General features: G+C 37.8%; 1 protein-coding gene across 2 annotated transcripts in view; it reads right to left on the bottom strand.

Moving 5' to 3' along the window:
* The window catches only part of PRR16 (proline rich 16), a 66894-nt gene that overhangs the window by 28606 nt on the left and 10416 nt on the right, over positions 1-27872 (bottom strand). Inside the window, exon 1 of one of the 2 annotated variants that reach the window (XM_079331591.1) lies at positions 15249-16085. In XM_079331591.1, the coding sequence (XP_079187717.1) occupies positions 15250-15948 (699 nt within the window). In that variant the 5' untranslated portion in view covers positions 15949-16085 and the 3' untranslated portion in view covers position 15249. Of the gene's footprint in view, positions 1-15150; positions 16086-27872 lie in introns of those variants that run through there. The other variant, XM_079331590.1, reaches the window with a different exon arrangement.

Genomic DNA, 27872 nt, shown 5'->3' with positions numbered 1-27872 from the left:
AAAAGTTGTCAGAGACTTTTTTAGGAGTGGCTGCAGCTATAGGACAAGGAGTAATGGTTCTAAACTGTAGGAGCACAGATTCAGGCTAGATATAAAGAAGCTTTTTTCATTATGAGGGTAGAGAAAAAATGGAATAGGTTTCTCTGAGTTATTATAAAATTATAAATTTCCTATTAAAAATTGCTATAAATACAAAATTATAGATTTCCCATACCTGGAAACATTCAGTGTTAGCTTGGACAATGCTCTGAGCAACCAGATGTAGCTGAACCCACCCCTGCTCATGGCATGGGCTTGAAACACATGATCTTTAAAGGTTCCTTCTAGCCTAAACCATTCTATGGTTTGATAATATAACTGATACGCTGCAAAATATTAAGAGACAGATTCAACATGTTTCAATATTGCCGTTTCATATCTTAACGTGGTAGTGAGTAAAAAAAATAAATGTTAGGAACATTAGACATCACCTGCACAGATTGTTTTTAGCTGAAGCAGTAAGATATGTCAATCTCTCCCTCTCTTTTCCTTCTTCTTGTCCCTTTGTGTTTTTCATCAACTGCCTTGCCCAGTAGCAACTTCATAAATGCATGATTCCAAAAATTCTTTCTGACATCTGTTTCCAATTCATCTTTGTTCATGCCCTTTTCAAGCTCCATATCCTATCAGCAGTACATTGGGCCCAAATCACCCCTGATGCAATAACCTAGGCACTGGCTTTAGGGATGGTTTCGGTCTTGTCTATTCAGAGGGTTAATTTCTGTCTAAGCTAGTTAAAATGACATTTCAATGCAATTCCCTTTTAACTGTCATGTTCTATAAGATGCCTCTGTACTTCTATAATTTCCATTTACTCCCAAGACCACTTCTATGGCTTTTATAAAATATTATTTATTTCATGCTGCACTTCTTCTATTTGAAATCCCAGCAATGCTCTTAGCTTTCATGTGGTTATGTTAGTCATAAAAGTTCAAAAGAGAACTTCCTGTTTAGTCCAAGGACTTCCAGGCATTATGAGAATTAAGAAAAAAAAAAAAAAAAAAAGCACACACAAGAAGATACAGAACTAAAGCAAACATCCTCTGCCCATTCTTTGCATACGCAATAGAAAACCAACAAATGTTAAATGTTCTATCATTCCATGTCATGGGCCTTTCAAGAAAGAGATTTTGTGAAGACGTCACTTAGAGATTACCTACAAACCTAATCTAAGGTGGGATATTACACAGCAATGATGAAGCCAGAATATTTTCTGAGTTAGTTTGCTGTTCTTGCATTCTTCTTTCATTCTTCACCTCTACTTAACCCTCTGCTTTCCACTTCAGTATGGTCCTTCCTTTCACTGCCTCTTAATCCTGCTTATCCAGCTCCAAAGTTCTCCTCTTTTCAACCCTGCAATGGCATGATATGGCTTTGACAATGGCATTTGGCCATGTAGTGCTGTTTCTGAGCTGTAAATTAAGGTTTGGGCCTTTGAAAGGGGGAGTAGGTAATAACTTCCTATTGCTCTCCACAGTACTTGCTGCAATCAGCAGCCCCTTAACAAACGTAACCCTCAACAATGCCCCAGGTTCCAATATCTGATGCTTAATGACCTTTGACAGGTATTAAAGGGACTCAAATAAAAACTGCTTAATAAAATTTTATGTCTTAAAAAGGGCAAGAAGTAACAGCATAAGCTTGCAGTTGTTTGCTACGACACTTATGTACAGATGCACAGACAAATGCTTATAAATGTTTTTAAATTTTTTATGTTTAAAACTGTAGCAAGCTCCTCTATTCAAGTTGGAGTTTTGGCTTTTTAAAATGAATTATTAATGCATCATTCTAAAATTATATGCCCAGAAAGAAATTTCATATTGTGAAAGACTGACCAGAGGAACATTTTTTTCCCAGTTTTTCCACTGTTCTGTTAGCAACACTTAAATATTTGCTTCCATATAAATATGGGCATGCCCTAATAACTGAGGGAAACAAAACAGTTTTAAAATTTTAACACTAAGGCAACATACTTGCTACTGACTGTGCTGAAAAAGCGTCTAATGCAAAATGAATGTGGCACCTGTGTAGTTGGACAGGTAAAAAAAGCTCTCTGACAGTAAGCAAAAGATGAAAAATGAGTATGTAAAATTTCTGGGTTTTAGAACCTCAAATCACTTTAAGCTCTTGGGTTTGGAAAAGCAATAATAACTAATAAGATATGACCAAAACACTTCTCCAAAGGAAAGAGGTCAAACAAACTTTTCACTGTTGTGCATCACAAGAAACAGAAGTTAAGTCATAAACAAGTGACCACAATAAACTGGACCCATACCAAGGAACTAGGGAGTAAAGTGAACCACTGAATCCCACGTCCCTGTGGCACATGTTCTGTTCACCCACTAGATGCATTTCTCTCCCTTTCAGTTCCTCCTTCAGAACAAGTCAGGGAAAATGTTTTCACCCTTCCCCTGCCTCTTCATCATCTCTTTACACTTCAATGCTGCCTGCCTTTAGGTGCATTCAATTTGCCCAGGAATTAATTCTTCTGGTTTTGTGCTGTAATTTGTCACCAGTCATCACAAAAAAACCCAAAAAAACCCCCCAAAAAAACCACCACCACCACCAAAAAAAAAAAAAAAACAAAACAACGGTGAGGATGATTAAGTCTACAGTGGTTAGTTACACTAACAATATAACACTTTCTATAAATGACATTTCTACTATAGTATCTGCTTAATCCAATAGCAACCACATTTAATTGCAATCAAATTGCTTATATTCAGTGTATTCAGGGCAATTTGTAAGGTTCCTCTGAAGATACCTAAAACAGACCTCAGATCCCTTATTTAGAAAAGAAAGAGGCAACTCTGAGGTTTTATCACAGATAAGAGATTTTACAGTTTATAATTACATAATCAAACAACAGAAATACTGACAGTTTTCTGAAAAATTAGTTCCTGTGCTGTGATCCTTCTACTTAGTCCTTAAAAGAAATTGGAATTGTTCTTTTAATACAGAATAAAATAAACGTGAAATTGGAATGTGAAGAAAATTCTCCTTTGATTTTGTTCCTGTAATGCATTATGAAAACCACAGCATGTGCCACTGCATTCAGGCTTCATGCTGGGGATACATTTGAGAGCTGGGCCTTGAGAAGAAAAGCCAGGTAGTGAAGGCAGGCCAGCCCCTTCCAACTTCCATGCTGCACCAAGCCACGAAGATGGCATCAGGCCCAAGTTAACCCGTTTTTGCCATCACACAAATACCCAAGCAAATCTGCACGGGAAGAAATGCTGAACATGCATTGCACTCCAGCTGCTGTGACTCTCACCTGAGCCAGGCTTGGGCAACAGATCAGCTCCACCAAGGTAGAGCCAGGCATGAGTCACTTGTTGGGTTGACCTCAGCTGGCCACCAAATCACTCTATTGCTCCCATCCTCAACTGGATAGGGGGACAAAATATGACAAAATGCATACAGACATAAGGACAGGGAGATCCTTCATCTATTTCCACCACAGGCAAAACAGACTTGACCTGAAAAATTTTATCTACTGCCAGTCAAAGGCCAGAATGAAATAATGGGAAATAAGTACATTTATGTTATCACAGATGTACACCAACCCTGTTGCCAGCTCAGATTTGGTCAGCAGCAGATCAATCTTCAAGAAAATGACTTTGTCTGACATGGGGACAACTTCTGGCATCTTGTCACAGATGTCACCCCCAGAGCTGCCCCCCACCTTTGCCAAATAAACTGAACATACATGGTTACCTAGCCTATCTAAATTTGGGACCCTAGGAAATCTGCAAGTTTCCTAGTCCAAGTCTGCACCAAAAAATTACAAATCACTCGCTGACAAAAGCAAAGAGAACAGCAGTGTCCTTAATCTGTCTTCTATTTCCATGTACCAGTTTCTACAAAATGAAAATTCAGGACATGTAGGTTAAAGTCTTACCAACACAACTGGGAGACCATCTTCCACCACACAGAAAGACTCACAAGGTTAATTGGAGAAAATACAAATCATAGAATCACAGAATGGTTTGTGTTATAAGGGACCTCAAAGAACATCTAACTCTAACTCCCCTGCTATGGACAGGGACACCCCCCGACTAGCCCCAGTTGCACAGAGCTCCACCCAACTCGGTCTTGAACACTTCTGAAAATGGGGAATCCACAAGTTCACTGGGAAACCTGTCCTAGTAACTCACCAACCTCACAGTAAAGAATTTCTTCCTAATATCTAATTTAAACCTACTCAGTCTGAAGACATTTCCTTTTTTCTTATAGTAAGTCTGTCTCCAGTTTTATTGTAGGCTCCCTTCAGGTACTGTAAGACCGGAATAGGTCACCTATAAGCCTGATCTTCTCCAAGTTGAGCAATCCCAATTCTCTCAGTCTTTTCTCTTAGGAGAGGTGCTCCATCCTACTAATCACCTTGATGGCTCTGTTTTGGACTCACTGCAACAGGTGAATTCCTTTGCTGGGACCCCAGAGCTGGATGCAGGTTCCAGGTGGGTTTCACCAAAGCAGAGCAGAGGGGCAGAATCCCCTCCCTCCCCTGCCCACGCTGCTCTGGATGCAGCCCAGGACACGTTTGGCTTTCTGTTCTGTGAGTGCTCATGGCTGGGTCATGTCCAGCCTCTCACCCACCAGCACCCCCAGTCCTTCAGCAGGGCTGCTCTCAATGCCTTCATCCCCCAGCCTGGGCTGATGGCAGGGGCTGTCCCAGCACAGGGGAGCACCTTGCACCTGGCCTTGCTGAATCTCATTAACGTCCCACAGACACACTTCTGGAGATTATCCAGGTCCCTCTGGATGGCATCCTGTCTTAAGGAGTGTCACTGCACCACTCAGCTTGGTGCCATCTGCAAATCTGCTGGGGGTGCACTCTACCCCTTTGTCTATGTCATTAGTGAAGATATTAAATAACACTGATCTCAGTACAGACCCCTGAGGGCACCACTTGCCACTGATGTCCACTGGGACTCTGAGCCATTGACCACCACCCTCTGGAGGTGACCATCCAACAAATCCTTGTGCATCTGACAGCTGATCTGCAGAATCCAGATCTCTCCAGTTTAGACAGAAGGATGTTGGGGGACCATGTCAAAGGCCTTATGGAAGTCCAGATAAAATACTTCTGTACCCTTCCTCATGCTCTGATGTAGCCACTCCATCAGAGAAGGCCACCAGGCTGTCAGGCAGGACTCACCCTTGGTAAGCCATGCTGGCTGCCTCAAATCTCCCTGTCCTCCATGTGCCTTGGCAGAGCTTCTAGGAGGATCTGTCTCATGATCCTCCAAGGCACAGAGGTGAGACTGACAGGTCAGTACTTCTCAGGGTCCTCCTTTATACCCTCATTACAGCAACCATTTCTCCTGTCACCTGGGACTTCACCTGGCAGCTATGAATTCTTTAACATTGTCGAGAGTGGCTTGGCAACTCCATCAGAAAATTCCCTCAGGACTCTGGAATAAATCTCCTTGGGTCACAGATTTACATATATTCAGATTCCTCAGGTGGTCATGAACTTGTTCTTCACTTAGAGTGAGAGGGACTTTGCTCTCCCAGTCACCATCCTGCTGTCCATCCAGTCTAGACGTGTGGGAAGAGGGGCAGCCAGTGAACACAGAGGCAAAAAAGCTGTTGAGAACCTCAGCCTTCTTTTCATGAAGAAATGATGTACAGTTCATAGTTTTTCCAACCAATACAGATGAAGCAGAGTGATACAGGTTTGTCTTATCAAACAGACAATTTCCTGTTAAACACAAAGCTAATATCATAGCTTTAATAATTTATAATACATACCTTTCTTCTTCTAGAATCTTATGGCACTATGATAAAGCTCTCTGTTTTGTATTTCCAACATTTAAAGCTTCCACTCATAGATCAAATTTTCCTTGAAAACACATCACGAAGCACAGGTGCTGAATACTCATGAAATATTCATTTAAACACAATTTAAAACATTCATTGTATGTCTGAGAGACAGATAATGAATGTCCTGAATGCATGGTTAATGAGTGATAGCAAAAGAAAATTGTTAAAAACATACTGGTATATACAAATACTTTTCTAATAGTTCTTCTGCCTCAGCTGTGAATTCAGACAAGACCAAGGGTGAAGTTTGTTACACTGGCAGTCCTCTTCCTAGAAACCAATGAGTCAGTTTATTTACAACCTTATTTCTTATCCCCCAGCCTTAAAAGAAATTACTGAACACCGTCTTCTTACAGTGGGAGCTAAGTATCAATAAAAAGTGGATGAAAATAAGCAATGTATGTTAAAAATACATTAGTACTAGAAAACACAAATGCTGAACCTTAGGTTTATATGTATTTACTGTTCTGCTGCAACACTGTCCTTGTTGAATTCTTCTTCTGCCTAAGCAGTACAACTTGGGCTTTAAATGCTGTTCCCCACTTGGACACTTAAGTATGAGTGTGATCAGAATCAACTTCAGATTATACCAAATTATAAACAATTTGGAACAAAGTCTTCCATTTTCTGTGCTTTTATATCGAACACTGGCATAATTGGCCGGCATATCACTGTGACAAGGTCAAGCCTAAGTGACAATAAACCAAAATGGATGGATTTTAATACATCTAACAACACAAAGTCAGTGTTGGCTGCTGGCTTTCAGATATAGACACCACTTATTTTTAAAAAATTATTCCCCATCTCTTCTGGCCACAAAGACATGACATCCTTTTCACACAAATAAATGATAATTTACTCAAAGAATTGTAACAAAAGATTTTGCTAATTAGAACAGTGTGTCGTACCATCATAAAATGAGGATTATTTCAGTATTTACAGCTCTTTTGCAAATTTTGGCAAACCCCAAGTTTAAATTGTTTTCAAATATCATGGCTGGTCCCCAAGAGTGTCCAACAAGTCTGCCAGTCAGGCATGATCTTAAAATCTAGTACTCTAGTACTTAAGAATCAGGTCATGACAGGGAAAAAAAAAAATCAGTCTCTAAAGTATTCAGAATCCTTCCACAAAAATCTATTTGTTTTCCATTCATATCTGCAAGAATGATGAAAAATAATTTTAGAAAATAAACATACAGCAGAAGCTCTTCTTTACGTATTTCTTACTTGACCATTATTATGACAACTTGGAGCAGAAATATATTATAATGTCTCAGAAATAGGATGCTATATTTCCTTAATTCTTATAAAAAGGTCTGTTTTACTAGAAGGATTAATTAAATCACATCTTAAACACAACTCAAAATCTTATATTGATTATATTTTGTCCTTAGTTATTTTGGTGAAGCCTAACAACATATTTGAAACAAATCTAGGTGTGTATACATGAAAACATTTCTCCTGCATTCTTTTCACATTTTGTAGAAACAAGCCAGTTCAAGGAAAAACCCCAACTCTGTGACAAGGTTGGTTATTTTTTTACTCTCTTCTTTCACAGTCTGAATGACCAACTGATTTTGGGGATAAACATTGTTTCAAACAGCCTGGGCCACTAAACTGGTTCACTGCTGCACTGCAAAAATGTTTGTAGTTGACTTATTACAGGGATGACGCAGGAATAATCAGCAAAGGTGGGTCAGGATGTTTTTCTCAGAAACAGATCAGAGTTAAATAAAGTTACATCAGCACTGGAGTTTGAAGAGTGTTTGTTTATGGCTGCACTGAGTGACTGATCCTGAGATCGATACCTGCATAGCTGACAAGCACTTTGGCTGCCAAAAGATTTGTCATTTCAGCTGATCTAGAGTATGCTGCTCTGCTGTAGATTTTCCACACAGATATAGAAAGATGCTCTGCTCTGAAATCATAATTCTTGACAGTAGAGAAGCACTTCCATATATATTCTTAAAACCATCCAACACATTCCTTTCAAGTCACCATATAAGTAGAAGCAATTCATTAACACTCTGAACAATTTGTACTGAGTTGTGCCTGTCTATAAAAAATAGTTTGACATTTTAATTTTTTCATTGCTTCTGGCATGCTTAACTGGTTCTTTTCATCTGTCCTCTCTGTCAAGTACAAAACCACACCTGCTGGCTACATCAGAAAAGTGTATTTTTTGTCTATCTTTTAATGATAGGTGTATCGGTTCTTTTAATGGCTAACAGAGAGAATGAGAGTAAATTACTTCCTGCTTATGACTGTAGTATTTTCCTTAGACTTAGTGTATCTCCTTTTCAGAGAAATCCAGAATTAATTCAAAGACTTCACAGTGTGGATTGCTGACTATGTTTCCAAATCTGATTTCTAGTCTGATTTTATTAATTCAGACAATAATACCTGTACTTTTTTGCAATATTAATGGGTCCTCTGCTGTCAGAAATATTATTTCCACTGAATTAATGAGTAAACTCCCTCTAAACATTTAATCACCTAACTTAAAGCATATAATGCCCAGAAATGTTTAAGTTTCAATATGAAATTACTTTACTTTTCCTTTTTCTGAATCTGTAACTTGCACTTTTTCTGAAGATAAAGTATAAGGAAAAGATATTTTCCAGTAACAGCTCACTAGATCTTGGCAGTCTTAGATCTTGCTTGTGAGGGGGCTAACCCTGGCTGGATTGCAAGTGCAGGAAAGATGCTCTATCACTTCTCAGCTGGAGGGTGGAGAAAATATAACAAAATGCTCACAAGTTGAATCAGGTAGAGACTCCCTCACCAATTACCATCATAGGCAAAACAGACTGGATTTGGAGAAATTAATTTATTACAAATCAAGTAAGAGTAGGAAAATAACAAATAAAAACTAAATCTTAAATCACTTTCTTCCACTCCTCCCTTCTTCCTGGGTTCAATGTCACTCCTGATTTCTCTACCCATTCTCCAGGCTAAATAATCCAAAGTTCATCAGTCTTTCCTTGCAGGGAAGGTGCTCCATCCCTCTGCTCAGTTTTGAGGCCCTTCTCTGGACCTGCTCCAATAACTCTGTGTCTTTGTGTACTGAGGCAGACACAGCACTCCAGTTGGGGTCCCACCAGAGCAGACTAGAGGAGGAAAATCACTATCCTCAACCCACAGGTCACACTTTTGATGTGACCAGGATGTCTCCCATTGACCCACTTCTTAAACTTGTGTAGGTCCCTCTGGATGTCATCTTGTCCTTCAGGAGTGTCACTGCACCCACTCAGTTTTGTGTCACCTGCAAACCTGCTGAGGGTGAACTCAATCCCTTCATCTACGTCATTAGTGAAGATATTAAAAAACACTGGTCCCAGGATAGACCCACGAGGGCACCATTTGCCACTGATCCCCACCTGTACATCAAGCTGTTGATCAGCTCCCTCTTATTTGGATGTGACCATCCAAATAATTCCCACTCCACTGAGTAGTCTATCCATATCTCATCAATTCACAAAAAAAGATCTTGGAGAGCACTCAGCCAAATGCCCTACAGGAGCCAGAGAGATAAAGTCTGCAGCCCTTTCCCTGCCCACTGATGTAGTCTCTGCCTTGTAGAAGATCACAAGTTGGTCAGCTGCGCTGACTTGTCCCAATTCTCCTCCCTGTTCTCTGTGTGCCTTGGCAGAGCTTCTAGGAAGATCTGTCCCATGATCTTCCCAGGCACAGAGGTGAGACTGACTGGTTGGTAGCTCCCAGACTTCTCCTTTCTACCTTTTGTTAAGATGGGCTGGTTCAGTGTTTCCCTTTTTCCTGTCACCTGACTGCCATGACTTTTTAAGTATCATGGAGAGTGGGTTGGCAACTACAGCAGCCAACTCCCTCAGTACTCTATGATGCATCTCACTGGGTTCCACAGACTTACATATATTCAGGTTCCTCAGGTGCTCACAGACCTGATCCTCATTTACAGTGGGATGGACCTAGCTTTCCCTGTGTCCATCCACTTGAGAGTTTCCCTTGGGAAGGGAGGTAGCCATTGACTGAAGTGAAGAAGTTTAGTGTCTCAGCCCTCTCCTTATCTGCTGCTATCAGTTTGCCAGTCTGTGTTCATCAGGGGCTGTATACTTGCTCTGACCTTCCTTTTCAGTCTGATTAAGCTGTTGAAGCCTTTATTCTTTACATTCCTTGCCAAGTTCAGCTCCCTCTATGCCTATGTAAAGAAAAACATGCTCTCGTATTCATGTTGTTATTGTCATGTAAGCACCAATGAGGAATACACTTAAACACATCTGTTGAAAGTTCTTTTTTTTTCACAATTTGCCTATTATTTTTCCTTTTTATGCAATTTTTTCCACTATTGCTTGCAAGATTGCATAAAAAATTATTCAGAATATCAGACAAACAACATCTAGAGACAGCTGTGATATCAGAAAGCTCTTACAAAAACTTTTTTTTTAAAGAATATCATCTACAAACAATGAGATAGATTGTGCTAATTTCTTTAAAGAACTGCACTATACACATTTGATATTTCAGGAATCAAAGAATAAACCTCTTGTCATGAGAAGATGATGCAGCAATTCCTGGGCCTTTATCTTTCCCAAGCAAGGCAGCAGAATTATCCTGGTTTTACTAATTTCTCAAAGCATTGCTCTTGGCTGGCTATTAGGTGCAATTTTGTTCCACTTTTTTCTCACCTGTCTATAAAAACCATTTTTATGTGACAAAAGGTACATAGTCCTGCAATAACGAACCCAGTCCTTCAAAGTATGAAATGTTCTAGTCCACTTTCATCATACCTGCATGATGATTCTCATCTTATTTGTATAACCTGACAAGAGAATGATTACCCCAAAAGTAAGAAAACCCTTGCTTCAAAATTTCTAAAGATTTAGCATTACAAAGTACCAGGCAACTTAAACACACCCATGCTTCACCACTGAAACAATGCAGCTCAGCTGATGAATGCAATGCAGGTGTAACTCCTTAATGAAGCTCTCCCACCACGCAGCAATGAGAACACAAAGTGCAAGGGCACAGAGAACAGGAGCAGACTTGCACTGGCTGACAAGAGCATGGGTCCCTCTCCTGCAGGACTCACGGTCAGGTCCATTTATCCCAGCAGCTCCAGTCTCAGCTAACAAGAGAGCTCTTCAACCAGCATGAGTTAGAGACATGTCAAATCCTTTAAGATCAGTCATGAAAGCCAGCTTGCTTGTGCTCCCCAGAGCTATCCCAAGATGGATTACTACAAATCTCTTGCTAAAATTATGACTGATGGAGAAACTTGCTCTGTTGGACTATTTGCCACCATAAAACAGAAGATTGAGATAAAATCCCTGTTACTTTTTTTCCAGCTAAAAACCATCAACATGTGACTGCTACCAAAGATGAGGCTGTACTGCAGTTTGCACGCACTGCTCCACAGGATACTGAGCCAGTAACACCAGCACTGCTGCTGCTACTTCAGCTGTGGTCTGTGCTAATACAGATACAGAAATTTTAGGCTGCAGCATGTAAATATTGCACAAGATATATCAGAAGTATCCCTAAAAACCACGATTTTATATAATAGGTGCAACATATTTTTTCAGATTTAATATTCTAGCAATTGTGCTTACCTAGGTTTACCAAATACATTTCTACCACATGCTTTTGTGCAAGACATTACTGCACCATTATGCTTTCAACAGTGCTACTATTTTGAGCAGTGGATAAGTATTTTGCTTCTGATCACACACATACTGCCCTCAAGAAAGCATGGCTCACAGCATACACACAAACAGGGTGTGAGGAATTCTGCCTCTGCAAAAATATGTGCCCCAATACTCATGCCTACTTTAAGACTACATCAGACAAGTGAACAGCAACCACAGAATGATTTCATATGCACATGCAAAATTACTGCTTGTGGCACTACTGAAAGGAAAGCCATCATTAGAACATTGAAAAACAGAGATCTGAGGAAACATCCCTATACAAACCTCTCTGATGATTAAAGAATTCATACTTCTCTCTGCTTACATACTAAAAAACAAGTTATCTGAAGAAAGCTAATAACAACAGCTGCAACATAATTGACTTATGTCATATTTTAAACAAAATGCTTATATAATAAAAACAGCAATGAAGATTTGGAATTTTTTCTTGCTTTTAAGAAAAATGGATGATGTGATGAAATATGTAACAACTCCAGATGAGAAGAGAGAAGGGGAAAAGTGACTTTCACTGGATGGCAAAAGATCCAAGATTCCTACTTTATGTCCTTCAAAAAGATTGTTATTGGATTTTAATCTCCTACTTTTCCTTTCTTGCAATGCATTGGTGTGTTAGCTTTTTTAATGAATGCCATTATTACAAATTAAGTAATTTTCATTTCTTACTCTAATTTTCCTAATTCTCCTTCATTAAATTGATGGAAACCACCTTCTCCTATTTGCATTTGAGAAGTCTAGATCTGGACAGTTCAGATTTTAAAATACCTCAGGGAATCAAAGCTAGACAGCAGACTGGAGTGATGGTAAACACTGAATTAAAGCTCTGAGTACTATTACTGGACTTCCATTTTTTCCAGGTATTAGCGTATTTGCAAAACACTAAATGTAATCTCAGAGAATACTACATTTGCAGACTCTTGTCCAAAGTTAGTTATAGGGTTAGTTTATAGGGTTTTCCTCAGTAACATGTAAAGCATACTGTTTGAAGATGTTAAAAAATGCTTCACAGACTTTATATTCCTACTGTAAATGTAAAAAATACTGCTGGCTGAATACACTATTGCATTTGTTTTTACACCATTTCTATTAGCAGTTTCCAAACAGCACTGCAAAATATAAAGCTAATTGTTTCCCACATTTCGCAAGTTTACCTGTGTTAACCTTAATTTTATTCTGACACATTATTAATGGGAAATTATTATGCTGACAAAAATACCTTACAATAGGACACAGGCCAGAGACATTCTCATTAAAACATAATTGATTCAATGTTTGTACTATGATTTAACAGAGACCTTGGAACATGCTGTATTAAAGAAAGCATGGGTAGTCAAACTTTGCAGAAAATCAATGTTTTCCCATCACATTTTGAAACTCCTTTTCTGGCCAAAGATAGCATTGCATTTTTCCACTACATCTTTCCATGGCACAGCCATATCACATGAAGATATTCAGGAGGCATGGGGAAAGAGACAAGAAAGCACTTCTGAAGGAGAAGACAAACTGAACATTAACTGCTGAAACTCGGATCTGTTTAAGCCTTCCAGAGCTGAGAACTGTAAAAACCCTGACATTTACATATCAATGCACATCCACAGAGTACAGTGTCCAGTTTGGAAGTGTTAACATGCTCATGAGACTCTGAAAATCCAGAGGAGAAATGCTGTGCTCTGCTATCAGAGGTGAGCTCATACCGTAAAAAATTAAGCCAAGAGAGGTAACACATATGCTCCAAACCATAACCTTCTAAAATGACTCCCTGTTATTTCCCTTAATAATTTATGTGCAATATTTGATTTGCATTATCTTATTTCTTGTACATTTGAGAATGAAAAAAAAAATACTAAACTAGCTCATAACAGGTGTATGATCTGTATAGTAATGATAAAGTAAACACAGCAGGAATTTTCTTCTTAAAAGAAAAACCTGCAGCTATGCAATGTGGGTATGTCCACACATTGTTCCAGTGATTTTAAATGCAGTTTTCAAGCATGAGCAAGGAAGGCGCTGTGAAGTCCCAGCACGTGAGCAGAAGCCACCTACCAAAATCCTGATTTGGGCAGCAGAGATCTCACATGGATGCAGAACGAGTTACTGTCTCCTGCTGCAAGTGCCTGGACTTACTGCACTTGGCAACAGCTCTCGTGGGAATAAGTACAGACAAACAATACCAAATATAAAGTGCATCATGAAAAACACATGGGAGGCATGAGGGGAAAGCATGATGAAGAATTTAGGATGATTTCTTTTGTTTGACTTTCGTGCAGGGAATACTTCATGAAGCTTTAAACCCTGGATGTGTATTTGCACAGAATAAAATATTTGCTTTCTGCAAAGGTTTACAAATAGTAGTCATCTGATGGAACTTTTTGTTACGCTTACTCTTATCATTTTGATTTAAATACTAGAATACGTACACAGAGAAAGATAAATATCTGTTAATAGAAACCTATTAATAGATGCAAATAGAAATTAAAAATTTGTCTGTTTTTTCCTGTTCTGCCATAAAGTACCTTTTATATTTCAGCTGAAATAAGCATACTTTTTAATACAGTATTTTTTGTTGGCCATTGAGATTATTTTGGCACAAGTTTTGTAAATAACACATTTATTATCAGATTTTCTTCATTGACTGGATGTTTTTTTAAACTATAAGTCCCTGCAACTCTCTTTGTGAGAATAAAAGGATGTTCTCTCATAATATAATTAAAAACACTGAGGATTTTTTTTCAACTAGTAAGAATATTAATTGGGTTCACCATCAAAATGTGATAACATGTAAAATATCTTGTTAATGCTCCATAATTGCACAGAGCTTTTCAACTTCAAAGCTCTTTACATGAATTAAGTGGATGTCCCTGGAGGCCTTAAGCAACATTTTCTTTGCCTTCAAAAAGGAGATTTGTACCAGACAAAAGCTTTGTGAAAAACACAGGACTGGGCTTTGTTTTTTCAGACTACTGCCATTGCACAGTGAGATAAAATACCAATACCATTTTGAAGATGGAGAAGAAAGGGGAACTTAATGGGACCATCCGTGCCCATCTCAAAACTCTGTACTTTACATGGGTAGTGAGAAACAAAATGCAACTCAGTTTTCCAGAGCCACGCTGACATACATTTCAATAATTTCTTTACTTCCCCTCCCAAGACCAAGCTGCTGAGAGTCCAGTGATTGCCTCCTACTGCAACCACCCCACATACGGTGAGCTTGCTCAAGCACTCATGAAGGGAAAAACAGCATTTGCTACAATTCAGTCAAAGCCTGTTATCTAGTACTCACTTTGATACATCAAAAGACATTTGAAAAGTCCCAAAACCCAGGAGAGAAATGGTTATTCCCTTACGTCAGACAGACTGAAATATACCACATAATGCTACGCAGTGTTTTCACACTGAATTGTCTTCTTCACTGTCTTTTAAAATAAGCTACAAATAAGAAACTGCTACAGATGTTTACAACTTTGGCGCTAAAGAATGAGTATTTTTGCAGCACCCTTTGCCATAAGGGTATTTGTGGTGAGTACAAATAAGATCAACAAGTATTCCTCTTTGTACTTACCATGTGATTTTTATGCCACTTCACCGGACACAGGGTGTAATACATTGGGTCTTTTTATTGCTCAAGTAGAAAGTGCTCATTACCTATTTATGTTTATATATAGGAAAGAACAAAGAGTTATTACAAGGGGCATACTTCACACTGTTGTAGTGGTTGACTTCCTCAAGATGGTCTTCTGGGGTTTTGGCGCAGTTTGCGGAGGCACAGTTGCAGGTCTTGGAGGAGGAAAGCTGTTACTGGGACTTATCCCCAACCCTCCATTTTCCAGATGAAATGGGGGCAACGGAGGCGGAGGAGGTGGCAGAGGAGGGCACTGGTGCGGCAGCTTCCCTGCAGCCCGGGCCGGCTCGCCGTGCAAGTGCACCTCCCTGTTTCTGATGTTATACCGAACGTCACAGTCGGGGCAGTAGCCGTGGTACTGCACCTTCTCGCTGAAGCGTACGCGCTCCCTGGCTCCCGGCTGCGCACACCGCTCCTTCTCGGCCCTGTGCGCCACCCCCTTCTCCGGGCCGGCGCCGGCCGGGCAGCACACAGCATCCCCGTTGGGGATGCGGCCGGGCGCGGCGGGCGGGCCCCCGTTCCGCAGCAGCGTGCCGTTGGTCTTGAGCGGGTTGGCGGCGGGCGGCGGCCGCGGGGGCTCGTCGCTCCGCACCGGCGTCAGGCGGGGCGGGGGCGGCGGCGGGTTGGGCCTGCGCAGCACCGTGAGGATGGCGGAGGGGTGCGCGGGGGGCTTGGGGAGGGGAGCGCTGCCCCGCACCTTCACCTTCTCCAGGCTGGAGGCCGTGGTGCTGCTGGAGCTGCTGTTCAGCGTGTCTGTTTTGGAACTGTCCGTCATCTCATCCTCCAGCTGCAGATCCCCTGTCAGCGTGTCGATCTGGTCAACCACCTGCGCAACAGAGTGACAACAGTGAGAAAAGCGTAACTCGGAGAAGGCGCAGAAAAACAAAGCCGCTCTCCACTACCAGTTTGTCCTCCCCATTTTTTCTGACCATTATTTCTTTTTTCTTGTCAACGTAATAAAATAATCATAATAAAAATGACGACAGCAATAACGATACGGCTGGCTACTTTGCCAGCTCATCACCTGAATACAAGAGAAATACAACATGAAAACAGTCTAGAATGAAATTCCCTTTCCTTCCCTCCAGGGTTTACTTGGTAATATCATTGTGAGTGAAGTGTAATTCTTCAGTATTATGCTTTGCCTTCCAGTGCAGGAGGAGACAAAATTGTTCAGCTTTAACTTCTGCATGACAGCTTCTGAACCAAAAAATTCTGCAGAGTATATCTTTTAGCTCTGACCTTTCAAAGCCTCTAGGTTTAAATATGCGTTTCTTGTATAGGTGTTATTATACACCTAGAATTGTAAGTTTGATACACAATTTTCTGACAATATTTTAACATAAAAGACACTCTGAGAAAGCAATTCTCTCTTGCATTATCTCCCTTTATGAGATTTTTCCATAAGATCTGAAATCCTTCAAAACAATCTTTAAATAGCATTTGCTGAAACAGAGAAAATGTTGCTTAGTTTCCACTCAGAAGTGTTTAAGAACTCATGCATTTTATTTGAAGTTTTCCTCTACCTCCCAGAATTCTGTTTTTAGATTCTACATTGTTAGATCTTTTCTAGTCTTCAAGACTCCTTTTTCTACCTTTTTTTTTTTTCTTTTTTTCATCTGGCATGAAACCAATGGTGTATTTACTTGGTAGAGAAGTTTTTCATATGACAATTAAAAGCCCTTCCTGAAAATTGCATTTAACTCAGTACCCAGGTGAACAACTGTAGTTACAAGCTACACATAACTACAACAGATACCATAGGAAATAGCACTGGTACACACTTAAAAAACTGATTTCTGTCTTTCACAGCCTCACAGGATGTACATAAAGTAATCAGTAGCTGAAATGTTGCTAACATTGGTGCATGATTAAAAATCTGTGCCATAGCTTGACGTCCTTGTGGACCCTATGATGTTCTGGAGGAAGCAAACCAATACATCTGAAATTAAACCAGATGTGGCCATAGTGCCACAGAAACTTTCATTTCTACTACCTGCTTTCAGTAATTTGGTACTACTGATTTCAAACTAAGACTATTTTATGGAATGAGCCATATATTAATTGCAAAAAAAAGTGAAAATTCACTACTGAAGGCAGTGACTCTTTATTCAGTCAAAGCAGTCACCCACTTATGTGCCCAGCAGTAAAAGGTAAATACTAAAAGCAAAACCACCAAAAAAGGGAAAAGCACTCCAGCTTTCACTGCTCATACAGTAAGCAGAGTTGCATAATAACAAATCAATAAAAATTCATATGCATCAATTCAGTTTAGTGCTTTCCTTCTCCTTAAACCAACAAACATGCAAATAACCATCATTCAGAGAGCTTTCAAGCATCTTTGAACAAACTTTACAATTATTTTTCTCTAAAAGGCCAAATATACAACTCATTTATTCAGTATTCCAAGCCAGTATCTTGCATTTAAATTTTTTTCTCAAAAAAACAACAACAAAATAACAACCAGACAAAAAAACAAAACCAAAACCAAACCAAAACAAAATCACCCAAAAATCCCCAAACTCTTAAAACACAGACATTAAATTCCTGAAATAGTAAAGATTTAAATAATTATTCTAGAATTTGAAATGTCCAGTTGAACCCTAGAAACTGTTAGATCCCACACATCCCCTCCAGGGTACAGCATATAAACTCTTGAAAATTTCAGAATACGGGTAGATAAATCCCATCTGTACCAAAATTCATTGCAAGAATGAGAGTTTACAGGTGAAAGAATTTTTATTATCACCTTTCATTACATAAGCAAAATAAGGCAGAGAGAACTCAGAAGGAAACAGGAATGAAGAAAATGAAGTCCAGTACTGGACCACAAGTCTTAAATTTATTCATGCCTCTGCATCTAAGTATGGATTTGTGTAAATATTAGGGTCTGCCTATACATATCTAAATATCCTACTGCTTCCTATCATCTTTTATTAAACTGTAACAGTGATAGAAGGGATTGATGCAACATAAACCCAAGAAATTCCTTGGCAAGCAAAGAAATAGAAAAATTATGTATTGCAGAGCAAAAATGTTCTCAAGAGTAACAGGAAAGTCTGTTATGAACTACCCTTCAAGTTAATGACTACAGGAGTTTATCTCATGCCTTCTGGGCAAATGTGTAGTACACATCAAAATTTTTTTTGTCACTTATCCATTTGTAAAACATAAATCCAGCATGAAATGGCTCTGAACACAACAGCACAGTTTATCTGTCCAGATTCATTCCTACCACGAGCTCTGAGTCTGTGTACTGTTCTTTTTTTTTTTTTTTGCTTTTTTGTCCCAGAAAGTAAAATTCAAATAAGATGAAAAAACAGCATAAGAACCTGTGACTGACACACTGGAACTGTTGTAGTTAGAAAGAAAAAACCAGCCCTTATTTCACAATGCATATTCTATAGACATAAGAAAAAGCATATTAATTTTTTAAAAAGAAAAAAAAGCTGCTTTAGTTGTGTAGAAATCTGTCCATTTTTTCAGTTCTGAATAAAACAGGATTTGATGCATATGTACAAATATTGGGGATACATAATTTTATAGTCCAAGGAGCTCCTTAGCCATTAACTGGATTTGAGTTCTGCAGATATGCCCACTTCTACTCTGCCAGCAGTATTCTGAGGCTTCAAGCTCTGCAGAATCCACTGTGATGCTCCTGAATGAACCAGAATAGCAGTTTATTCTTACCTGCTTTCTAGTTTGGTAGAGGACAGCAATATTAGGTGCCCAGAGCTGGATTTCTCTATCAAAATCCAAGATTACAACCTTAATGACATGCATTTGGGCTCAGGAATTCTGAGTTGCAACTACAAGAGCATGGGGAACTAATCAGTAAAATTAAGTTCAGGAAAAAGGAAAAAAATACTATTCAAGCCCAATTAACAACAACAACAACAACAACAAAAAAAAAAAAAACCCAAAAAACAAACAAAAAAAACCCCAAAACAACCAAAGCCCCAAAAAACCCCACTGAAGTTGCAAACAATTTTCAATGCAAAATATTTTAGAGTTAACCCAACCCTCAATGTAACCAAATTTTTATGTAAAATTGATTGAAAATACAGAGCTAGCATGAAGTTTTTCCACTGAGGTCAAACTGTAGTTCCTGTTTAAAGGAACTTCAGAATCTAGTCCAAGAAAAAGTCATGTGATTATCAAAAGCAGCCTTCGCTGACCTAATATTTATATTGTATGAGCTGTACTTGTAAATTTTGTCTAGTTTTTACTTCCTCTGATGAAGGCCTTTCATGGGCAAATGGCCTATTTTGATTGGACCAATACTCAAAACTCCCTATTTCTCACAGGATACCAGGATCTCATTCCAAGAATCTAACTTTGTGATCGTAAGATTAAAACATGACACAGAAAGTAACATGTACTTCTTGCTTGTATCCCTAAACTTCTCTGAAAAGCATCTCTACAATCAGTCACAAACACATTTTTCACTGTTTCTTTGTGCTTCAGTGTTTCTAATACACCTCCAAAAATACATCTATGGAGAGTTTTGTTGTCTCCTTACAATGAATGCTTCACCAGGTTTGTTCTTCCTTTTATTTAAAGGGATGTACCAATGTTCAGTGAATGCATAATCCACTGCCTACCCTCAATCCACCACAGACAATTGTTAAGCTTTTTTTGCAGCCCTTAAATAAAAAAAGAAAATTGCTCTTCAGGAAGGAAATTAATATATACTTAGAGATTCACAAATTTTTAAGTTCACAGAAGTAATAAGCTGCAATATTTCTTAAGATGTCCAGCCATTTGCATTGATTTTTATGTTTTTCAAAGATTCACATGGATTTACAAACTAGATTTTTTTAAAAAATTATTTGCTTCTGTACAGGCTAGCAGCTCTCAGAAAAGCTGCATAAGCAGAATGGAACTTACGTGATATTACTTCTGAGATGGAATAGGTATAATTCATACATTACTCTGTTGCACTACATCATAGCAGTGTGCAGCTATGAGATTTAAAAGTCTGCTGGAAGTTTACTAGAAAATGAACAGTTATGGTAAGATGCTAAATTTGATTTTAAATCAACCAGGATAAATTCATGTCATGAGACTAGTTCTCATTTTGAACTAAAGAAATTAGTGGTGAAATGAACAAAATGAGGTGGACAAAATAAATTGAGTAAAATGTACAGATTTTTTTACTTTAAAGCACTGCCAAAAACTTGCAAAGTTTGACATATTGCATGCACTTTATGTGCAAAAATTAACTACCTGAAAAGCCACAAAAATAAATATGCTATTAAGAATAAAACAGCCATCAGCTCTACCAAGAAGAGGCTATTATTGCCTTTAAGTAAAATACTGGGAAATATGCTGTGTCAGTAGCTCTAACATCTCATGATTGCATCTCCAATCCTACAAGAAATTGTTTACTTGCTAAAATTAGTAGTGGAATCTTCTAGAGAAGCTATCAAACTATTGACATTCACAGCACTTTATCTTATTATTTCCTGTACAGTTATTACACCTTTGTTGACAAAAATGAGTGTCAATCTATATGGGGAACATGAGATTAGCTCAGCAGGTCGGATAACACCAGGGTTGTGGGTTTGGTCCCTGTATGGGATGCACTGAAGAGTTGGCTTTGATGACTTTGGTGGGTCCCTTCCAACTTGGAATATTCTGTGATTAGTTCTGTGACATTTAAGGATGTAAACAAAGCTTATTTCTTTCTAAGTGCCTGTAAATCCCAAATCACCCCAGAGTTAAAAACAAAGGAAACAGAGGTCTCTGTTAACAGTGAGAGAACCAATATCACCTTTTACAGTTTAATTTGCATAACAGCTGAACCTTTTTTCGGGTGCTTATATTTCAGCTTCAGCCGATCCATGGTCCTATCTTTTGCATTTTTCTACAGCAAACTTGTCTATAGTGCTACCTGTCCCCTTCCCCCAATCCCCAGGGAATACAGCTTCCAGGTCAAGAAGAAACAGAACCAAAATTAGACTAGAAACAAGCTTATAAAATTGCATAAGCTAAAAACTTGCCAAAAGAAAGCAAAAGAAAAGCTGTAGCAGGAGAGACAAGTAGTCTACTTAGTACAATATTGTGAAAAATTACAAAAAGAAAGTGCTCAGGCAAGAACACTAGAAACATCACACAGAAATATTTGTGTAGAACCTTATTCCATTCTCAAATAATTTCTAACTCAAGAACTTCCTACCAGATTTTGTATTGATCTTGACATACTTATCTACAGTGAACATGCCTATATCTGCTCAAACCTGCATCAGCTTTTGGCATCTGTAATATCCTCCACTTACCCACCTTCATTACACGGATATGCCACCCATATCTCTTTCTGCTTGACTGAAAAAACAGATGCTTTTATACACAAAGTACTTAAGAACTTGCATAATACTCAAGCTGTAGCTGTTTTGTGAAACTGCAGCTACAGAAGTCTTCTCAGTCTTGTAGCTGGGTAGTGGATTGGTTTTTTGTTTGTTTTTACAACGTATTCCTCAGCATCCTCATATATGAAGCTGTATTAGTAAGTAATGTCTGCTTATGCTAAATTACTGTAACATAGCACTGGGGATTAATTCAGAATTTGAGTAAATTCAAACTTCCAGGCGGATTGGTTCAGCTTTCTCTTACAGTAGCATCTCAGCCACTCACTGCAGCAGCAATGGGCAAGGCTGGTGTGAAGCCCATCATTGTTAGTGTATCCCAGAGATCAGCCCCATCCTAAGCAAAGTTAGTCCAGGAGACTGAACATCAAGTCAAACTGGAAATAAGCATGTAAATGAAAATGTAAGAACTATGTTGGGCTCTTTGAGTATCTTACAAGGTCATGAAAACTCAACATCAAGATTCCAAATTAGTAGTTCAGATAAAGCAAACTGGGAAGCCCATATTCAAAAATTTTTTTTTAAAAAAGAAGACTTTTTTTTTCCATGAAGAAATAATAAGGAAAAAAAAAAAATTACAACAAGCTGCTCCCTGTGTTCCCCTCTAAGAATTTGACATAGCCATACTAATTGTCCTATGAAGTTTTTTGGGTGAAGTCTCATAGTGATGCTGTTTGGAAGAGCAGAGAGAGACATGAAGGCAGATGTGTAGCATGTATCCACAGCATGATGAATAGTACAATTACAATTCTTGTCACACACAGAAGAATCCTGATAAAATTATGACAAACAGAAACCCTGAAAAAATAAAGTAACAAACAAACAAACAAAATCCTTCTGAGAAAAGAAAGTTCAAACAATACTCGTAACAAAAAATAACTGTTGTAAAATATTAATTGAAACCAGTCAGCATTCCTTTTTAATGGCAACAGAATTTCACACTTCAGTGAAATATTGGAAATGAGTGATGTGAAATACTCACATCATCTTATATTTGGCAATATAGGAAAATAAATAATTTCACTAAAAATAAAGAAGATTAAATCTGTTTTGTCACATCTAGATCATCACAGAATGATGATACTTGTCTTAAGTACTTGATTACTCTGGCAAGTAATGCAATTTCACATGTAGCTTGTTACCCAGGCTGCAAGACAAAAACTGCAACTCAGGCTCAGCACTGTGTGAGCGCAGCAAACCAGGCCATGGGCTTGAAATAAACAGCAAGCACAATGAATGTCTGTATGGGCAGCAGTGCTAACCAGCTAACCAAGTTAACCCTCTGCTACCCTGGAATCTGTTCAAAAGCAGATTGTGAGAGCAGCAAGTAGGTCTGGTATAGCTTGTCCTGAATACTGAAAAAACCCTCAGAACTAAGATTTTAAAAGGGTTTTTAAATACTAAAGAAATTAATGAAGATTGCATTATAAAAAATAATGTTAAAAAGGAAAATTTAATTTCACGACTTACAAAGAAACCTGGAACTTAATGGGAAATTAGCAATTGTTCCTCTACTGTTAGACTGATGTCAATTATACTCCTTTGTTTTTCTTACTCTTCAAATTTACGTCTAACACAGTAGATGCAGCCTGCGCGACTATTCAAGAAGAATACCCAAATTTTATCTTTGTTATTAGATAAGAAGGAAAAAAGGATGCAGCGGGGCATGTCAGATACACATTTGATACTTAGTTCTGCATACAATTCTTTTAGATATATATATTCATTGGCACAAAGAAGGAAATTGAAAAGACAAATTTAGGCATTCTCTGCCTAAATATGCATGTAAATAAAAACAAAAAGTCTTCCGCATAGAAAACTCAGGAGAATTAATATCCAATCCTTGTTTTCATGTTTCAGGAATATTCCTTGCAGCTTACTACTACTTTTCTTTCTCAAAACATGCAACAAAATTGAAAATGGCTGCATGTTGACAAAAAAAAGAGGAATGCTTAATCTGTGCATTCTCATTATGCTAGTGTTTTCTGGATAAACATGTTGTAAACCAGCTGTAAATACAACAATACAAAATCTTAGAGATTTTAGTCCCTACATAACAACCTTTGATATAAATATTCACAATGACTACAAATACAGTGATTTGCCTAATTAGAAATCATATTAATTTAAATGAATGCTAAATATTTGTCCAAGCTCTTAACTGTTAAGGTAAACAGAACATAAAAGTTCCTAGAAGTATGTTAATTAATGCTAACCATGGAGACTGTTGAGACTAGAAGTTCTTTTGTAGGATTAGAAAAATCACATATTTTCATAAATACTCTCCTAGGTCAACTTTTCAAATACATTAATAACAGCTATTGTTAAATAAAAAGAAAAGCTCTTGTAACATTATAGCTCTGAAAAATAATTTGAAATATTTAGCATACCCAAACAGAATTTGCTGAGAAGCTGATAAATAATTCCACTGCAATTCTCTTGTCAATGCTAGTCTTAAGTACTAGGTATACTTCTCTAACTTTAAATAAACCATCTCACTATGCAGAGTATTAATTGGCATCCTTCCTTTTCCTCTGGCCCTTAAAAGAGATTTCAGAAATAAATTTTTATCATCCTCTGGTACTAAAACCAAAAAGATATTTTTCAAGAACAGCCAAAATATCTTTTCTGAGACCACATATTAGGCTGTTGGAGTTTTTGATTGAAAGAATTTTATAAGTAAAATACTACTTTGAGTATAGATGGCCTCTTTATTTTAGTATTTCAGCCCCATTTAGGTTACACTTAAGCCCAAATGAAATGTGCAAAAAATTTACAATAATCTAAAAGTACTAATTCCTGCTGGACACTTATTAAAATACAGTTTCAACTGAAATGAACAGAACTAGAGGATTTACTGAGCAGACACTTCTAACCAGTCCTTTTGCCTTCAAAATATGTCCCTAAATTGCACAATCCATTAAGTTTTAATTTAAATATTGAACAAATACAATGTTGAAAGCAAATTTTAGATGAAGCGACAGCATTCGGTGCTTTTCACGCTCAAAAAAGTGGAAAGCCTGCTAATACAATATAGTATTTTCAGACACATCTGCAATACTCTTTCTGTTGATAAGTCCTGTTCTTGAAGGAGGTGCTGTTTATGCAACAGGTTGAATTATCTGCCTAGAGTTATAGGCAATGTTGATGATTATCAGAAAGTTTGCAACTTTTTCTGCTGAGAGATCTTAAATGTGAGATTTCCACCTCACCCTCCTGGTGAGCTGCCCCTAACACCTGGAAGTATAAACAGTACAGAAATTGTTCCAGGAATGAGAGAGCACAGAATATTTTGCAATAGTGACCCTATCAAAGGCTTCTTGGAACTCAATCTGACTTTTTCCATCTGGATGTACTGGGCAGAGTACATCACAGGAGACAGCCCATGGTGAGCTTACACCACCAATAAATAAAAGTAATGAATCAGCAAGCTCTGTTAACAGAGAAAATAATTGCTATCAACCATAAAGGTTTAGAATGAATACATGGTTGACTTTTAATTATTTGTTGCTCCAAGTTAAATGACTTCTGCTTGCACTGCATCGCAACATATTTAAGTAATTTAATTAAAAGAATATTTTATCTTAATGTTTAAGAATATAATTTTTTCAGATTCCTTTCAGCAAAATGTGCATACTAGAAGTATATACAAAAATAGAGTTTTATCTCATTTTATCTCATATCTCATTTTTATCTCATTTTATATATTAAACCTTTGTTTATTAGACATCTAAAAGTGAGGTCTTCAAGTGATTGACTAATGTCTTGCAGACAGTGTAAACAAATTGTAGCTAAGTAACTTTTAATAAATAAAATTATGAAATGATTTAACAATAATTACACATTCACATTAGCATAATACAGTCATTGTCAAGACAGCTGTTTAACAAAATTCAAAGCAAACAATGTTATGTTACATGTTTGTATAGATGGTCAGTTATTCTACAGTTGAAGCTGAATTTAATCAGTCACTTATTTTGGAGTTCAAAGAAAGCTGTCTATCAGCCTTCTAGTCCAAAAATAAATTAATACATACCATAAATTAGGAATGCATGAGGAGCAGCAGTGAAAAAGCAGAGTTTATAGCTAATATTTGCAATGAGATACATCCTCATCCTCCAATTAAAAAAAAAAAAAAGGGCAAATATAAAAAAATCAGGAAAGCTCTAGCTCAGGTATTTTCAGCACTTTTGAAGGAGATAAAAATTTCAGTGTGCCAAAATACAATACTGCAGATGTCTTTTTTCTGCAAAGGCATTTTTGTCCTTATAAGACCATTAGCTCATGTTTTTGGCACAAATAGCTGCTGCTCCAATTCTGTTTCTGGTTGTAGATCAGCCAGCTAATAACACAAGAAAACAGAAAGTTTTCTTGACTTTTGCATAACCTGCAAAGCTTCTGGGCCTGTTATGCCTGTAACATACTTACACTCCCAGGATTACTGAACCATTAAAAGAGAATTTGGGCATCACACAGGGTACATGGTGCTGTACTCAGTACCACAACACTGTTTTTACTGCTGGTGGTTCAGTTCATCTCCTGTGTATTCAGTTCAGAATCTTCTGCATCTCTGGCAGAGGTTTCCCTTGGATATAGTTAGTTTTGCCATTTTTAATGTAAAAGAGAGGCATGACTTACAGAGGTATTGATGGAAGGCTGGAGGTGAAATTCTGAAGAGGTCTAGGTAAGTCAACAGCAGTAGAATCCATTGTGCACAGAGTAGAAAACCATTTCCAAACCGATTTGCAAAACACAGTGGTGAGCAAGATGGGGCAGAAACTGTCAGTCTCAGTCATGCAAACAACAAACTGCAGCCAAGATTCAGTACAGCTACCACAATTTTCTAACCAAAGATAAAGTCAAAATTATTCACTTCTTAGCCTTTGAAGCTTGGTTTTGCTTTTTGGCTTTCCTACAAAGCATTTTCAGTTGAGTTAGCATCTTATTAAAAATTATATTCAATATTTATTTTAAGTTTATATGTTTCAGTAATTATTTCTGTAGTGATTTTGACAATATAAGGAAAATCTGATCCAAACCTCAAGACAAGAGAAAAAAAATAGCTGTCTATATTTGCTTCATCTCCCTTTCACAAAGTCTTCTGGGGTTTACAAGACATGAATACTTTTTCTTTCTTCTCCGCTTCCCTCTCCCCCTCTCTCTCCCTCCTTTCTTTCTTTTCTTTCTCTCTTTCTTCCCTCCTCCCCTTATCCCCCCCAATATATAAGAAGTTCTGCTCAGGTCAATTACACAATGCCTTAAGTACTAAAGCATTTCTTTGATTGTCATTCACATTACTAATCCACTTTGAAGAGTCCTCACATCTTGTCCTTATAAGCCCTTCCTTATAACTGTAGTACTTGTGGCAGCAGGAATGAAATGTTTTGTACCTAGTATTTTGAAGTGGTCCTTAGATGTAAAGATGTAAAAAGTGGAATTTTCCCAGTGCAGCTGGCAGGATGCACAGAGAAGCACTAGAAAGACAGATCAAGTGCCCCCTTCTGCTGCTATCCTATGGAGGTCATCTTGGCTGGCTTTGATTCAAAGAAAAATGTAGTTCCACCATTCAAATGAACATGGTTGGTGAGAAGAGATGTTAAGCACAAGAGACCTCTGGTGTATGCATTGAAAGATACCATGAATCTCATCACACATATCACTATTTAAAATGCTATCAGATAGCATTGAACAAATTGTTGTTTCATTTTCTGGACTATTAGTGAAAAGAAAATTATACAGGTAAGCTTTAAAGCCATAACTCATATTTTAATACTAAGACCTATTATTCTAGAGCCAATATTTAAAATTTTAGCAAGTAAATGTAAGCTGCAAATGTAGACACTTGGGGTTCAGACACAAAAAATGGACCTGAATACCAAGGTAAAAAGCATCTTTTTAACACAAGAAAGTGCTGCAAATGTGTGAAAGATATCATCTGGTTTCAGGGAAAAAAAAAAAAAAAAAAAAAAAAAGCAATCCTGGAAATGCCTAAAGAAAGGTAAGTATTGCAAATTATTTTAAAGTTTCAAATGAACGTTATTAAAAATACTGGAGTTGCACTTAATTTTTAAAAGGCCTAAGAAATATTTTGACTAGGTTCAGTCAAAAAGAACTACATTTACCTAAGTGCTGTAAATTCTGAGACTTTAGGCACCTTTAAAAGAGAGAACCTTTTACATACAGCTAGGTAGATTGCATCTTTCTGGTAAGAATTAAGACATTTCTTCTGGGCTAGATGTAACATATTGAAGATTCTAATTGAGGGATGAGGAAAATTTAACATTAAATTCAATTTTTGAGTTCTGAGGAAAGTGGTAGACGATTCACCATG

Source organism: Erithacus rubecula (assembly GCF_903797595.1).
Source record: "Erithacus rubecula genome assembly, contig: SUPER_Z_unloc_5, whole genome shotgun sequence".
Classification (NCBI taxonomy): domain Eukaryota; kingdom Metazoa; phylum Chordata; class Aves; order Passeriformes; family Muscicapidae; genus Erithacus; species Erithacus rubecula.
The sequence above is the reverse complement of the archived record's forward strand: the minus strand, read 5'-3'. Positions and strand labels throughout refer to the sequence as shown.